The 16426-nt window shown below is 30.2% G+C and overlaps 8 protein-coding genes across 8 annotated transcripts; 5 read left to right on the top strand and 3 right to left on the bottom strand.

Annotated features, from left to right (window-relative positions):
• Nucleotides 1-1611: 1611 nt before the first annotated feature.
• On the top strand, nucleotides 1612-2319 carry cand_015260 (uncharacterized protein; the record flags this gene model as incomplete). The annotated part of the gene is made up of 1 exon (XM_067211761.1): nucleotides 1612-2319. The coding sequence occupies one exon, from the start codon at nucleotides 1612-1614 to the stop codon at nucleotides 2317-2319; it is 708 nt and encodes a 235-aa protein (XP_067069556.1).
• A 625-nt stretch (nucleotides 2320-2944) lies between these two features.
• cand_015250 (uncharacterized protein) lies at nucleotides 2945-4402 on the top strand (the record flags this gene model as incomplete). The annotated part of the gene is made up of 1 exon (XM_067211760.1): nucleotides 2945-4402. One exon carries the CDS (start codon nucleotides 2945-2947, stop codon nucleotides 4400-4402), a length of 1458 nt encoding a protein of 485 aa, XP_067069555.1.
• Nucleotides 4403-7776: 3374 nt separating this feature from the next.
• cand_015240 (uncharacterized protein) lies at nucleotides 7777-8487 on the bottom strand (the record flags this gene model as incomplete). The annotated part of the gene is made up of 1 exon (XM_067211759.1): nucleotides 7777-8487. The coding sequence occupies one exon, from the start codon at nucleotides 8485-8487 to the stop codon at nucleotides 7777-7779; it is 711 nt and encodes a 236-aa protein (XP_067069554.1).
• A 138-nt stretch (nucleotides 8488-8625) lies between these two features.
• On the bottom strand, nucleotides 8626-9948 carry cand_015230 (uncharacterized protein; the record flags this gene model as incomplete). The annotated part of the gene is made up of 1 exon (XM_067211758.1): nucleotides 8626-9948. The coding sequence occupies one exon, from the start codon at nucleotides 9946-9948 to the stop codon at nucleotides 8626-8628; it is 1323 nt and encodes a 440-aa protein (XP_067069553.1).
• Nucleotides 9949-10247: 299 nt separating this feature from the next.
• Nucleotides 10248-10982, bottom strand: cand_015220 (uncharacterized protein; the record flags this gene model as incomplete). The annotated part of the gene is made up of 1 exon (XM_067211757.1): nucleotides 10248-10982. One exon carries the CDS (start codon nucleotides 10980-10982, stop codon nucleotides 10248-10250), a length of 735 nt encoding a protein of 244 aa, XP_067069552.1.
• A 695-nt stretch (nucleotides 10983-11677) lies between these two features.
• cand_015210 (uncharacterized protein) lies at nucleotides 11678-12355 on the top strand (the record flags this gene model as incomplete). The annotated part of the gene is made up of 1 exon (XM_067211756.1): nucleotides 11678-12355. One exon carries the CDS (start codon nucleotides 11678-11680, stop codon nucleotides 12353-12355), a length of 678 nt encoding a protein of 225 aa, XP_067069551.1.
• Nucleotides 12356-12715: 360 nt separating this feature from the next.
• On the top strand, nucleotides 12716-15175 carry cand_015200 (uncharacterized protein; the record flags this gene model as incomplete). The annotated part of the gene is made up of 1 exon (XM_067211755.1): nucleotides 12716-15175. The coding sequence occupies one exon, from the start codon at nucleotides 12716-12718 to the stop codon at nucleotides 15173-15175; it is 2460 nt and encodes an 819-aa protein (XP_067069550.1).
• Nucleotides 15176-15491: 316 nt separating this feature from the next.
• On the top strand, nucleotides 15492-16334 carry cand_015190 (uncharacterized protein; the record flags this gene model as incomplete). The annotated part of the gene is made up of 1 exon (XM_067211754.1): nucleotides 15492-16334. The coding sequence occupies one exon, from the start codon at nucleotides 15492-15494 to the stop codon at nucleotides 16332-16334; it is 843 nt and encodes a 280-aa protein (XP_067069549.1).
• Nucleotides 16335-16426: the final 92 nt, after the last annotated feature.

Below are 16426 nucleotides of genomic sequence, written 5' to 3'. Positions count from 1 at the left end.
TTCAATATCTGATTAATACTACTTGCTAAATATTTTAAGAAAATAGTGTGGTAAACTAAGCTATTTTAGCTAGCTAACTACATAAGTGCACTTCCAGATTAAAATAGTTCACATATATATAGTTAAATATTTGAAGTAGTCTATTAATATAATTTCAATATAAAAAGCACTAGGAATTATTGTTGTAAAGGAAAGAAAGCTGTGATAAAGTAACTATACCCAAATATTCATTTAGCTTAAGTAGATCAGGCGGTGAGACGTGCTGGTTCTTTATTAAGGGTAATCAGTGGAAGTGCTATATACAATATTAGAATTAGTAATTATTCTAATATTTAAGGGTGTATTCTAGCTGGCCAATTTTCCAATATAGTTGTATTGTTATAAATGACTATATACATCAAGTCCATTAGCTTTAGAGAAGCTAGGGTATATGGACAAAGTAAATAATATATCTTCTTATGAGAATTATTAGCTGAATTTCCTGAGGGTTTCCAGTTAGTGAGTGCATACTCATGTCTATTATTCTACTCTATACTCTTGTTCCTATCTCTTGTTCCTATCTCTTGTTCCTATCTCTTGTTCCTATATGTTACATGAGAAATGAGACTTTAACATATACTCCTCATAGTTAGAAGTAAGAAACCTTCTATCTTAAAAATACATTGTGTAGTGACATACTCAATATATTAAATTCTGATACAGTCAGCTAATTAGCAAATATTGTGAAAAAGGCATTAGACATAAAGTGCCCTCGCAGAAATTAATTGGTTTACACAAGTGCGACATATTAATAAATCTAGTGTATATGATCAATTCAAGACAATTCCCAGTTCAATAAAAGTTGGATTTATGAAAATAAAAAGTCATAGATTGTACTACTCAAGATCTATGGATATATCTGCAGAATACTATTCCAACATAAAGTGGAGGGTATCAAGTAATACAAATAGTCTTGTAAGTTCATCTAGCACTTATGTCGGTTTCAGAGCTCTTCTGAATTAAGTCATTCCAAAAGGCTTTATGTAGTTTAAATTGAATTATTTATGTTCCTTATATAAAATAAAAATATAAAACTGCAAATCAAGCATTTCAAAATACCTCCAATAAATACCCCACTACAAGTAATAATTAAGTTTTATAATAGCTAATTTCTGATTTATTTACTATGAAGTATATATAAGTTGTTGACTACTTCCTGAGTTAGTTTAAAAGAATGTCATTGCTATAGCGCTAGTTATATAAGCCAGCAAAAAGTCACTATGTCACTAGTATATTATTAATAAATCTATATCGCAATAATACAGTGTAATGTTACATTAAGTTAATGCTTTTGTAGTATTTCGAAAGAAAAGTAAGAATTACATAAAGTCTTGATATCCTTTATTCTTGTTTTATTACCTTTAATAAAAGCGGCTAATTCAAAATAAATAGATAGGAAGACATGACAGCTGGGTACCTGTTGACTATTAATTCAGCGAAAAGAGTAGTACAGTTATGCAGTTTTTGGTCAAACTGTGTTAAGCCAAGATGAGGCTAAGTTTCATATTTTTTCATGTTTCATTATTTATTTTTTTTTCTCAATATGGAAATGGGGAGGTAACAAAACTTAAGATGACTCCAAATGAAATACTTGCTACTATTGATGAGAATTTGCAGCAACTTATGCAATTTGTGAGAGTTTTATCAGTCAGAAGTAGTCATAGAGCTACTACTAAGTGCATGACTGTGATAAAGAACCTGAAAATACTGAGTTCTGTTTGTAGTAAGCATAATATTTCTATTCACCCTTTGACTACTCTTTGCCTTAATGGTATTCTTTGGTTACCTGAGGCTTGTTCTGAGCCACGTTTGTTGCTTAATCATCTAATTACTTATGAATTATTGTTTAATAGTAACTCACAGAATTTGCAACCAAAAGCTATAACGGAAAAGGAAATTCCAGAGAATAGTACTAATTATCTTCTGAATAATGGACCTACGCAATCAAATCAACTGAATATTGTAAAACAATTATTTAGAAACCAGACTAATGACTCAATTGAATCTAACAACTCTAAATCTACTTCAAATGATGAAAGTATACAAAGTTTTATACCAGAACCAGTTTCTCTTCCTACTGAAGAATCTCACTTACCCTTGCAAGTTCAGCAAGTCACTGAATATGATAATGAAAGATCTGTTATACCTAAATACTCGGAAGATCAAGAAATAGCTGATAGAAAGAAAGAACTAGAGGAAATAGCTAATATGAGAAAAGGTAGAAGGCAAGAATTCGAAGGTTTTAAGAAAACACTGGAGAAGGTACTAAGTAATAGTTAACCTACATCTGTTATAACTATTGAAGAAAAAAGCCTCCTGATCCTTAGATCTTTATCACTTTATTTAAAGATCAATAACTATTTTGATATGGTACTGATAATAATTTCAGTCATTCTCATTCTGCAACCGGTTCAATTACAAAATCTAAAATGATCTTTATATATTTCTCTAATACTAGCTTTTGAAGTGGTTTCTAGGCTTTAAACCTAATGATATTAACAAATTATGTTCACCAAGACTATTCCTTGTCACATATAATAGTGAAGTTGACTTGAAAGTTTAATAAGTTATTCACATATCTCCCTTATTTTGTCAATGTACTTGAATACTCTGGAATCTAGTGCAGTTGCACTTCCTTATACCTTATTTGAGTATAAGAACTTATCAAAACACTAGCAGTCAATAGGTAAGTCTATGTATTCTGAAGTTTAGTCATTATTTACACTGGGCTGTGTAAAATATATATATATAGGAGCTGCTAAAGTAAATACTTCAATGTATATTGGAACTTTCTCGTTGTATATGGGTTCTTACTCAATGTTAGTTACAGCTTAAGGCGCGCTTTTAGCAGAAAGGTCTCATGCTAGAATCTCAATATTTTTAAATATAGTATTACTGTTGTGCTATGAATAAAAATACGTTCACTGCTTTGGGATTATGGAGATATAAATCTATCTGTCTACTTATTATCTTGATAAGCTTCTCAAAAAGGATTCAATGCTATATAAATAAGAGAAGTAGATCTCAAAAAGAGCTTTTGCCGCAGGTTGGGAAGTCTGATGAAGTTGGGTTAAACAGCTTAAATATTATGAAAGAAGGACCATTACTATTTGATATATCAAATATATATGATACTGAAGAATGTAAATCTGTGATATTTTCTGAAGAGGACTTAGTCAGTGAATTGCAGAATATAATAAAGTTCCAAAAACTTAAATATGAGGAATTTTCAGATTTAATGGTACTAATGAGATCCTCCACAGTAAACAAACAGCAAGAAAATGTGGTATTAGAAAAAAATGATGTTTCAGGAAGCTATAATAGTGTCTGTAAGCTTTCACCAATGGAATACCAAAAGTTGTCCAGATATTCCAAACTTCAGACTACAATGGGAACTAGGTTGCATCGCCAATATAAAACCTTTGTACCTAGAAGTCCAGAAAAAACAATTAGAAAAGTTAATAAGATAAAGATCGAAGGGGATACTGCATATAAAACTACTGTGAAAACTCTTCAAGATGTTATTTATGAGTCCATGAATGAAGCACGAGCCTCAAGCCTTCTAACAGATAGAAAACTACATGAAACTCAATCTGAAAGTATAAAAGCAAGAACTGAAGGAGGATATGAATCTTTGAAAGAAGATATAAGAGCTACCAAAGCTATAGCAAGAAGAAAACTTGTGGAATCTGGAGAATTAGATCTGGTAGACGAGATTTTGAACAGTATACAATTAGAAAGAGATAATCATGATAAGAATAAAGAATTTGGAATGCAAAAAAGTAATCAGATAGATTTGTTAGTTCCTATTCCACCAAATTATACTGAAGATTTGTCTTTAGTTGAGAAAGATAGTGAAGAAATTGATACTAAACCAATTAAAGATATCAACTCAGTGCTTGAAGTTCAGGTCCCAGATCTGCCTGAAGAAGTTACCTCTATAGAGAGTAATTCAAAAGTACCACTCAAAAAGAAAGGAATGCTACCACCTGATGCTAGTAGAGAGCTGGAAGAATTCAGAAAAAGAGGTATAAGAGGCCATATTATTGGTACTAATCTAGATTCAAAAACATCAGGTAAACTTAATCCTAGGGATCATATCTGGAAAGGAACTTCCAGTAAATTAGATAGTAATTTTGTTAAACCCGAAGGATTTTTACCCCCATCAGCCAAGCAGCATGTTTCCAGTAAAGATATACAACTGAATACCCATGCATCACATTCTATACTAACTCCTGGGATAGTAACACCGAAACAACCTTTAGGTAATGATTTATTGGACGAATTTGAGCAGTATCTACAATCAAAGTCTATATATAACGTAAAGAGTCTATCCGAAGCATCAAAACAATTGTCAAATTAGTCAAAGCAATTCCTTTCTGAATTAGTAGAGTATACCAACCAGTACTATCGTTACTACTGTAGAGGTAATAAAGTACTTTTTTGAAAAAGGATACTACAAACAAATTATTAAATATTAGAAATTCTATATAGAGAATTACTAGGAAATAATACTTAAATTTTTTATATATCTTCTGAGTTGTATTACAATAATTGGGATTTCTAAAATATTATTGAATAATCATGATTTCATTATACTACGTGAGCTTAACTTTTCTTGAAATTCCTGCAGCTGACACCTATACTGATGTGTTATAAACTAGAAGATGTTTATTTTGAAGGAATACTATTTAGTAACACTGTATAATTTTTAATATTATCTGTGTAATCGAGTTGGTATAATAAATTTGGAAATACTTGGAAATAACTAAAATACACAAGTTTATGATATTCTCAGTAACAACCTTTTAATAACGTCTCTGATTATATAACTACTGACAGTAAAATATTTGATACTCCCTAAAATATCCTTATGGTTAGATATTGACTACATTGAATTTAAATAAAAGTATACCTAATTAAAAAAAAAATTCAGATAAATTGAATGTTTCCTGGGACCTTAAATAATTACAATTTAAGATTATTTTTAAACAGATGCTTTATGCCCAAGAAATACTGAAAAAAAAATTTCTTTTAGAGGGTACTTTAATATCAAAATGAAAAGTAGCTGCAACATTTGAAGTAATGAGTGACCTTTTCATCACATTTAAGTTTTTTATAGAAATTTCGGGAAAGTGTTATCTTACATTAATCCTATAAAATATATTTACTTAAAACTGGATTTATAGTGAGTTAAAATAGATATAAGGGTATATAAAATTTTATAATATGTTAACTATAAATTCATGACATTTAGCTATTAATTTAAAACTGAGAGATAACCTTTAGGTAAATAAACAAAAATTTGTGTATCTTATTATTGCTAAATTTCATCTTATTGTTTGAGAAATCTCTAGAATAACCCAATGGAGATGTTAGCAAGAGTATAGGCAGAAATTTGTAGAATAATTAATTAAAAGTTTTATATAATCATTATTTCATCAATATACTAAAAAACCTACAGATAATTGAGATATTACAATCGCTTAATTTACAAGCTTTTATACTTAAAATTTGTAAAGTTCTAATGCTAGACAGTTATAAAAAGCTAATGAAAGCGTAGTATTCAAAATTTGTGACTACTTAATAGTTGATATAAATCCATTCAAGTTTGTATGTTTATAATATCCTTTACTGTATATGAACAGAATTTAATTAATTGTATAGCTTATACTAATAATGAGATTTAAACTGAGTATAGGAATGAGTATTTTTGTGTTTCTCTTTTGAATTTGAATATTTTCAAGAAAATACCCTACAATACTAGAGTTAAAGCTAATAAAGATTATTCTATAAATATTTTTAAAGTTTTAATGCTTAAGGTAACTTTTTTACTCTGTAGATAAAGATTTCAGGAAAACCTTCCTATAATATATCTAATATATGTATACTTTTTAGCACAGTAGTATATAATTTTGCATAAGTAGTCCATTGTTCATTTTTTTTCTAAATCTCAGTATTTCCTATTCTATATCAGGAAATAAAATTATTGGCAATTGATACTTAAATATTGTACTTTATTTGATAATACACCTAGACCCAGAGCTAATTCTATCATTCAAATATACTAAACCTTGGGTAACTAATTTATAATTGACTTTATATATCATAAAAATAATTAATGTTAAGTTTATGATGGAGCTTGCTATGGTAGTAAGATATGCTGTATAAATTAACTAGAAATTATCACAAATCAATTGAAGATGGCTTAAATTACATTATAAGTTTTAATTCGTGTACTTTATTGCCACAACAGATGATCAACATAAAAAAAAAAAAAAAGTATATAAAGTTCGCCTAGTACTGTATACTAAATTAAAAAAAATAAACGTAAGTTTAAACTACACTCTCAGATAATTGTGTCTTTATATACTGTGAGTGCTATACATTATATATCTTGACTCTTATACAGTTTTAGAGAAATATTTCTGCACACTTAAAGTAGTTTTTCAAATATGAGTAAAATAGTTTTTTTCATTCTACTTATTAGAAGTATCAAACCTGAATAAAGTGCTTAATATACCTCAGTACTTGATATTGAAAATCCAAAACAGATCATGTACTAATTCTAAAATATTATTCACTGGTAGTAAAGATCTTGTGAACATTCCAATTAAGTTGGCCCTATTGAACTAGTGCTTTTCAGTTTAATAATGATGAATTTGTGAAGTTATCAGGTTTAAATACTTTGCAAAGGATCTTGAGTGTATATCTCTAGAAGTAGTGTAAGAACCTAATTATTTTATTTATATTGTAAGTTCATAAATATTCAATAATAAAGTACTTTTTGGTATACCAGTCATTCTGATATCAGCAATACAGATCTGATATCTAATACTATTTGGAACAGCTTACTAGCTGAAGATAAAACTACCATAAAATTCGTCGTACTACATGAATGGTAATTAATTGTAGCTCAGTATATTTAATATTAGGATATTACTGAATAATTCAAGACCATAATATAAAATCTGATTTAGATATTAATAATTAAGTACTCTTAAAATTAGTTCAACAGTTGTAAATTTTAGCTTATAATATCCATTGACTCTATCAGGTATATTTCGATATTAATTTATCAGAATTATATTATAGATATATAAGATAATAAGGCTTAATTTATTATTTCATAATATTTTAATATTATAGTAGATTTATGGTAGCTATATAAGTTAATATTCAGCAAAAGTAGTTTTAAATTGCTATTACTTTGACCTAAGTAGTAACTTGCTATTATCTTTGAATTTACAAAGTTCTAGAGCATATACTTTCCTTTAATATAAGTGAGCTATAAACAAATCTAGGCTTTTAAATCATTCTGAGTTACTTAGCAACAATGAACTGTCTAGGAATAAGTGGATATATATAAATCAGGTCAATAGAGTTTGATATAAATTAAACAAGTACTGTTTAGGTGTTATCAAGCCTAAATACAACTTTGTGTATCCCGTATTCAAGACATTTACCATAAAGTGCAATTAAACAAGAATATTTTTATGGTGATTAGTAAAAGCTAATATATATTTGTAAAAAGAAAGTATTTGTTAGAGCTACAGTATTTGGATATAAGCCACATATTTAACTAGTGAAGATCAGAAAGGTAAATTCAATGAGTAACAGTATTGTACTTAATAGTTGAGTATACAAGTATTTTCTCCAAACAGTCCTGATATCTCAATATTGGTAAACAATTAAGCTAGATATATGTATTTATTTTTAGAAGGGATTGATATATAATTATAATTTTGGAATATGCAAGTGGTGCATTGGAGGAATTTCACTTTCTGGCAAAGGTATTTGTGTTAAATTGGAAATATCAGAGGCTTTTATTATATCATCACTCATATCTAATTCAGAGCTTCTTGCTTTAATTTGCTTATCTCCTCTTATGTTATTTCTTTTAATAACAACTTTATTTATACGATAAGCCTGGTTAGGGGGAGAAATTGTCATATTTTTTTTTTCTTCTGTAGAGTTAGGGCTGGTAAGGTTAATTTCACGAAAAATGAAGTGACTACTCGTATTATCGACTTTGGAGAAACTCCCTACATGCTGTATATTAGTTTGGTTAGTATAACCTTCAGTTAAGGCTTCTTGAGTACTTTCTTGAGTACTTTCTTGAGTACCTTCATAACTGTCCAGATCTTCTGGTAAAATTAGTAGCTTCTTCTTAATATATCTCCTCTTTTTTCGATATTTCATTTCATTTATTATCTCTGCATCAGTTCCGTATTGCAGGTGTTTATATTCGGGATGAACTAAAGAGTCATATCTTGAAGATACCTTTGTATCAGTACGTACACTTGAAATTGTCCTTGTCACTTGAGCAAGTGGCAGGATTAGATTAGCCAGTGTAAATATACTGGTGATAGAAGCATCAGCACTGGAACACCCTATTACTTGAGAACTCAATAAGGTCAAAAAAAGTCTTAAAGCTGTGAGTAGCATAACAGTTTCGATGAACCTTCACTTAGCTCTCGGTGGTTTTTGCTTTTAAATAAGAGAAGCGCCTCACTTGTCATGATCGTATTATCTCTCAGTAGAATTAGTATTGATAAAAGTAATGTTAAGTATATAAATAGTATATTAATCTTGTTTATTCACTCTAAATTTCGTATGTCTTCTTCTGTATACCATTCTATTAAAGCCAGGCTTGCTATCCAAACTACGTTTAACTTTACTTGCTGTATTTACAATACCTACTATATCTTCTTTACCTGGCAGGTTACTCTCTTCTAAAATTACTTCTGTGATATTACCTATAGATTGACTTTTAAGCTTCGAAATGAGTTTATTACTAATATCTTCCTTTCGTTTCATATAATTTAGACGGTAAGCAGCTCCTCCCCCTACAACTCCACCTATAGCCAAAAGTAAAGAGCTACCAACGCTACTTGCAATCTTCGCAATATCCTCTGGGCTCAATGCTGCAGTATTTGATGAAATGTGTGAGTTATCAGGTGGTGTTGTTTGTGTATTTGATTGTGAACTTGCTTTTGTATCTACAGGCAACTCGGAAGATAGCCCAAGGGGTATGCTATTAGTATAGGAGCTTGAATCTTTTGTGTCTAAATGCCTTGTCGATAATAGATCCACATATTGTTTTAAATAAGAATTCGAATTCAAATTAGGAGAGATATCTGTATAGGGTATTACATGGTCATCTGAAGGAAGCCCTACAGAATGTCCTGATGAAGAATCTGATAAGGCTGAACTCAATTTACTAGATTGAACTATCGGTAAATCTGAGTGTACATTAGAGCTATGTGAGAGAAGTTTATTAGTGGGAGCTGAGGATAAAACCATGAGGTTTTCTGTTCCTTCATAGCAAGGTTGATTTATACCTATATTAGAGTGTACTCCAACATTGGAGCTACGAAAACTATTTAACTGAATTGGAATTACATTATCAGAACCTTGAAATCCTACTTCCGCTGGATTAGTATCTGAAATCATTTTATTAACACTTGAAGGATTAATTTTACCACTCACAGCAAAGTGACCTTCTAAAGAAGGGTCAGCTTTCACTTTATGGTTACTATATATATTTAAGATCTCCTTATCAGTATCGGATAATCTCTCATTACAAGATATTTCAGTCATTGGTGTGACATGTTTATCTTTGGTACCTAGACTGCATGCTTGTAAAGATAAGTCTAAGTCCGACCTTATATTAGAATCAGCCACCTCCAATTTTTTATTTGTATAATCATATGAATTATGGATATCAGTAAGAATACTTTTAATAGGCATATCTGTTGAAGCTCCAGTTGCACCAGAGTGTAACTGTATTATATGAGAATAGTCATCGATATAAAGGGGAGATATATCCAGATAGTTTTCAATATGACAGCTGACATATTTAACTATTAAGAATATAATATTAATAAAGTAGATCTTTTTAAGCATTAATTTAGTCAATATAGTACTTTCACCACAAATTCCATGCAGTATTACCACCTTTTTACCACCTTTTTACCACCACTCTTTACTACATATTCCCGCTTTTTTTTCTTTTTTTAGTTAAGGTATTAGCAATTCCAATTAATATTTAGGCAGTTCTATAGTAAAGTAACAACAGGAAAATATATACTCGAAGGCAGTTTCTACTTAGCTATTGTATAAAATAACTACTTAATTATGATGTATAAGTTACATAGGACAAATACACCAAAATGATTACTTTCAGTAATAGTATATCAAGAAATTTATAGTTCAATTGATTCAAGAGACTCCATTGTAAAGTTTCTTGTGCTTATTGTACGAATATCACCACCTATAATTAAAGGATCTTTCATTTCAGCTCTATATATTAAATATTCTATAACTTTGAATATGACTAATGAAACTAAAAAGAGGCCGAATAATGTTAAGAAAGCTATAGAGCTCCATTGGACTATAGTAAAAGTTGAAATAGAACAGTTGACTATTCCATATGGTATAAATTCCTCGTTAATATATAATTTATCACTATTTGTGACATTAATAGAAAAAAAAGAACTCGAACTTGTATAAACCACAGCATTTGCAGAAAATAACGAGAGATCTGCTATAGAAGTATTTGATACACATATTGACTGGCATAGGCTTACATTGAATAATGGCGTTATTCTCCGTTTATATCCAACACTAGGATAAAGAGGTATTTGTATTGTTTCCCCAAATATATATATATAATTATCACCAGCTATCTCAGGCCTACTAATTGGGCTTGTTGTTACATATGGTGTGGTAGCATAAGGATCATTAATATAAGTTGTATAATGATCTGGTACTGATGAATTATACATAGAGGTGACAACAATGTTGTTTCCCATACCATATACATCTATTACTACATATTGATCTTCACTTGTTTTAACATAGGCTAGAAATGTACTTAAAAGCAAAGTAATAACCGTTAAAGTTGTAGCCGGTGAAATTCTTAAATAAATTACAAGCATTTACGACATTGAGTTCGGAAATTTAGCTTATAAAGAGTTCTAATGATCTTAGAAAATACTATAAATTTCAATTAAGTTACTAATTTCTATTGCTAGTGATGGTTTTACTTGCAACACACAACTCACACTATTAACACACAAAATCTTAAACCTATAGAATAACCTAGGTCAGAGTAAAAATCACAAAATAGTACTAATGTAATTAGCTTGGATAATAATACTACAAAGTGGTTTTAGTTAATATTAACGAATTTTCTTATCTTCTTTCTAAAAAAGTGCAACTACTTAAAGATATAGATGATACTTTGACATTTAACAGTTCAAAAGTCTGTAAAAATTAACTAGCAAAGCTAATATAAGATCCCCTTGTGCTCAAAAAAAAATATTAGACTTAATTCTCAACAAATCACTTTAGACTTTAGCCAGTTCAGATCTATTTCGCGCTCTTCATGTGTAGTAGGAATACAACGGGAAATAACGTCGTGTGGATACACACGAATTAAAAGATGTAAGTATACCTAGGTATAATAGTATATAGGCTATATACTTTATCCATATCAATCTATAAATTACTAGATATCTATTATATAGCTAAATAAAGATCAGAGCTGTAATAGTCTCACTTCTAAAACACTATTGTTTATCATAGTTACCAATTAATATTCAAAATTTATTTTTAAAAGTGATATAAGAATATGGTTTATTTAAAATCGATATGTACCTCATTTTGTTTATTATCTTCAATGAGTTCATTACATGCAGGGACTTTTCGTTCACTTGTAACAGAAGTTATAAGTGAATCCCCAACAATAACGACGACAGTACAACCGTATTCAGTCGAACTGGCAACTACTAATCCGATTAAGAAATCAAAGGACACAGAGTTATTATCTGAGGTTTATAGTCAGATTCTTAATAGTACCAATGATGAACGCACTTTATTAACAAGTTCATTTAGCTTTTGGGACCATGTAAAAGCTAATATTAACAGTATATTAAATAAATTGAGATCAGATATTCACAATGGTTCTAAAGAGTTTGAAGAATTTAGGAACAATACAGGACACTTCTTTGAGGAAGCTGGTAGTAATATTGAGTATATTATTTCCAGGGCAAGTTATTTCATGAATCGTTTGGGATATAATATGGATAATTTTGTTAATTATACTTCCCCTAAAGTGTTAGATCATACAAAAGAACTTGTGCATGAAGGTATAAGTTTATTTGGAGGAGTGGGAGATGTTTCTAAAGTTGGACATGAAACTGTCCCGGTAATTGAGACTATCACCAAAGAAATTGGAGGTGCAGTAGACGGGACAAAATCTGAATTATCGGATATAAAGAGCCAAACAGAAGAAATTGCTTGTGATTGATATACCTAAATGAGTAGAATATCTACGCAACCTTTTCATTGTATTAATCGGTTATTCTAATATTTGTTCCATCTTTAGTCCTAGTTGTAAACTTGGTTGATTATTCAATGTTGGATTGTATACTTTTAAAATCCAACTCTTAAAATTTTTATTAAATATAAGAGGGGAATGTGTGCATGCGTATTTACGTGTCAGTGGATGATATTATGTACATGTCTAATTGGAATGTCACTTCAATTCATAATAGACTTAACCTAATTAGTCAGTTATTTGTTTCTTTTTAATTTAAGAGATTACTTGGAATATTTAGTTGCCCTGATTTGGAGAGAACTAATGAAGTCAGTCCTATTAGTGTTATACATGCTAGTGCATTGTATTAGCGGTCTCGACAGTGAAGTGTTAGATACTGTTTCTTTTAGAGGTAGGCATGGTGAAGTGGACGAGAAATCTCCAAGTCAGATGAGCCAAAGTCTTAATAATACTAAGATCAGTATGGAAAGATTGGTACAACCTTTTTCTCTTGAAATTATTCAGAACTGGTTACATAATAATTTACTAACAAGTAAGGTCAAAGATGCATTCGATCATTTAACGAATGCTATGAGTTCTTGGAAAAATATATTACATTTAGGCAACAATAGTAGCAAAATAGTTGAAAGACAAGAGATTACTTCAGATAATATACCTAATAGCAATAAGGAAGTAATTTTGGATATTCAGATCCCAAATACTATAAGCAAGATGAAAGGTGTAAATACAACAAACACAACTCTAGGGATGATAATTGACCAAGCTTTTCAAGATGTCCTGCATCTCGATGTAGATCGTTCTAATTTAATTGGTATCATGAAGAGTGATAATACATCAACTATGAATGTAAATTCTTTAGCTTGGGAAATGGCAAATACCCAAGATATTGCAGGAGCTAATTCTGCAGTGATAATACTGGAAAGTTATCCAACAAAATATGTTGCAGCAAAAAACCTCTTGCTAAAGGCTTTAAGGCCAAACATTGATGTTTTTAGTATAATTATTTCAGCAAACAAAGTTATGCGTAGCCTTCTGCAACAAGGTGAGATAAGTGATAGGAGACATGATAAGTCTCTAGACGAATTGGAAAAAAAGATAAATTCTGGAGAAATAGAGCTAAGATCAAAGTCAGGATTACCAAATTCATCGAAAACACAAAAGAAGCCCTGGTATGAGCCATTAAAGGAATTGGGTATTTGTCTTTTGAATAACAAAAAAACGATTTTTGATGCAGTTATATATATTGTTGAAATGTCTTTAGGATCAACACCTATTGGTTTAGTAGTCGTAACTGTTGTACGTGTAATATCGGCAATTATATCATTGATATATGATGTAGTTCAGAAAAGAAGAGGAAATTCCAATTTGATAAGAGTGCTTAGAAATTTAGATAATGTAAAGGCAACACATTCAGCTAAAGCTTCTTTAGGATCAAAATTAATTGAGACTGTAACATCTAATATGCAATCCATCAGTGATTCTCAATTCCGTTTAGCATTGATGTTTGATTCTATAACTGAATTGGCGGAGCAAATTCAACAATCGGAGATGAAAACTGAAACTCAAGTCATTCAACAAAAGCTTGAGAGTATAGTAAACTCGACATATTCAGTCATTGATAATAATACCAATCATACTGTATTAAATGAAAGTTTCTTAAGAAGGTTGAATTCAATAGATGGTATGGAAGCCTATGTAGGGGTGAGCATTAAGGATCATTCATTCTACTCAAAAGCTGCTGATAAACTGGAAAACTTGGCAGAGGAGATATATAAATTACATTGGGATAATCCTTATAAAGTGAGAATACTTAATAATTCTTCGGAGAAATCAAGTTTAGCCAATAAAAATCAGGAAGTCTCATATTCAAAAGAAAGTGGTCCCTCATTGACAACAGGAAACAAGGAAAAGTGGTATGATGGTTTGGTTGCATTTGCTAATTCAGCAACAGTAACTGATGGTGTTCCTGCTGTACTAGATATGCTAATAAATTTATTTGCCACAATCTTTAAAGGTAGTTCAATTGGACCTCCAGTATTAGCAGTAATAAAAGTTGTTGGATACCTAGTTGAGACTCTCATCAAAGTATTCAGTCAAACTTCTGCTAAAAGACAATTGATTCAAGTATCAAGAACCATTCCAGAGAATATAATTGGAAATAATAATTACATTGACCATGTACTGCAATCAATTACAAATTTGAATGAGCAAATAAAAGTCGAGTTACTTCGTATAAATAAGTATATTCGACAATTAAAAATAGAGGGTGATAATACTGATCTAAATTTAGGAAATGAAGATTGGGACTTAGAAGATGTATTAAATTTCCAAAGTTCACTTGACATGGCTATCTTAGGTAATAAAGAACTGGCTTCTATGGAATATAAGCAAAATTCTGTCACAGAAAATTATTTTTCAAATTCAAGGTCATTAAGTGAGTCATCACTATACTTATTAAACCAGAGTGAACTTGAACTTTATGACTTCTTATCTAAAATTGGCAACTTTTTTGAGGGTACATTTGATAAAATACGTGATGTTGTAAAAAATATATTCACAAAATTATTTCATGGGGAGAAGTTACTAAACTTTATTGAAGAATTCATTCACTTAACTATTGAATTAGTCAAAGCAATATACAATGTTATTCGAAATAAAAGTACACAAAGGCTCCTCTTACATTCAATAGAGCTTTCTGATGACCCTAATTTGCACAGTATATTAGAGTCAGAACTCCACAAGACTGTCACAGCAGGACAGGACATGTCAGTACTTAATTTCATAATGTAGTGACAAATTGAAAAATCACTTTCTTGAGAAACTATATATTTGTTTTAAAGTAATGACTACACTATTTAGGTACTTATTTGTAGGCTAAATATTACTAATGTATCCGATAAATTAGATTTTTTCAACTAACTTTGCGCCATTAATAAGGTCTCTTGTAACTATCTTAATATCCGCACAAGTATTTATATTTGAAATACTAAGTAGAAACACTTGAATTGATATATTATCTTGAGCTATATACTTTATAATCTTAACATTATATTTGGGACTTAATTAAGCAATAAGATAGTTCCTACTTTATAAAATATAAAGAATAATGTATCCAATTCATTTTCTACTCCTTTTCTTTCTATGCTTTGTTTTTGTGGATTCTTCTGAAAATTTAAAAGCCTATGGTTGCTATGTTCTTAAAGGGGGGGTTGATGATGCATTAACACTACCACATACAATAACTCCTATTAGTAGTAATGATTCATCCTCAACTGATGTGCACATAGTATGTGTTTCAATGGTTAAAGGTGGTGCCTTCCGGCATGGAAACTTGAAAGTTGGGGGCAAATTTAACTTAACAAATATAGAGCATGGAGCTAATGTTTTTATACCAAAGCCTTTAGTAGAAACTGGAATATATGGAAGTGATTCTGGATATTTAATTATCCCAACTTGTAAATTAGCCTTAATTAAAGTTATGGCGCCTACAATCTTACGTTTACAAGTAGGAAGCCCCTTCTTTATTGCACAATGCATTAACATAGAACCTCCACAGAGTAAGCATACTAAAGATCCGGAGGATTCATTTATTTTGGGTGCAAATATTTCATTTAGAGATAAACCATTTGAATGTAGATTTGACAACTCATTTGATGGTCATAAACATCCAATTGTGTTTTGGACATGCTATTCACGTGTAAATGAATTGGTAGTTACTGAAGTGACAGATAAAGTTACTGTGACTGAAAGAGAAGTTATTGCAATTGCAAAAGATAATGAGAGTATGCAAGGTAAAATAGCAATAGAGGCTCTGTGCAGTGGCACAATAACATTAAGAAGTCACGAGAAAATAAGTAAGAATAAAGAATTCCTTCAAATTCGATGCAGTGATGAAACACATATGAGAGGTGCTTTAATTAAGGATCTTACTAAGAAACAAAGTATCTGACGGGAAATTTAATATATTAAGTTTCAGTGTTTAGATGAAGTACTTAATGTGTCAGTGTATATGTTATACTTGAGTTAAATATACTTGGTAAT

The sequence above is a fragment of the Cryptosporidium andersoni genome (genome assembly GCF_001865355.1).
Source record: "Cryptosporidium andersoni isolate 30847 chromosome Unknown contig_21, whole genome shotgun sequence".
NCBI lineage: Eukaryota > Apicomplexa > Conoidasida > Eucoccidiorida > Cryptosporidiidae > Cryptosporidium > Cryptosporidium andersoni.
Note: the sequence above shows the minus strand (reverse complement) of the source record. Positions and strands in the feature narration are given on the sequence as shown.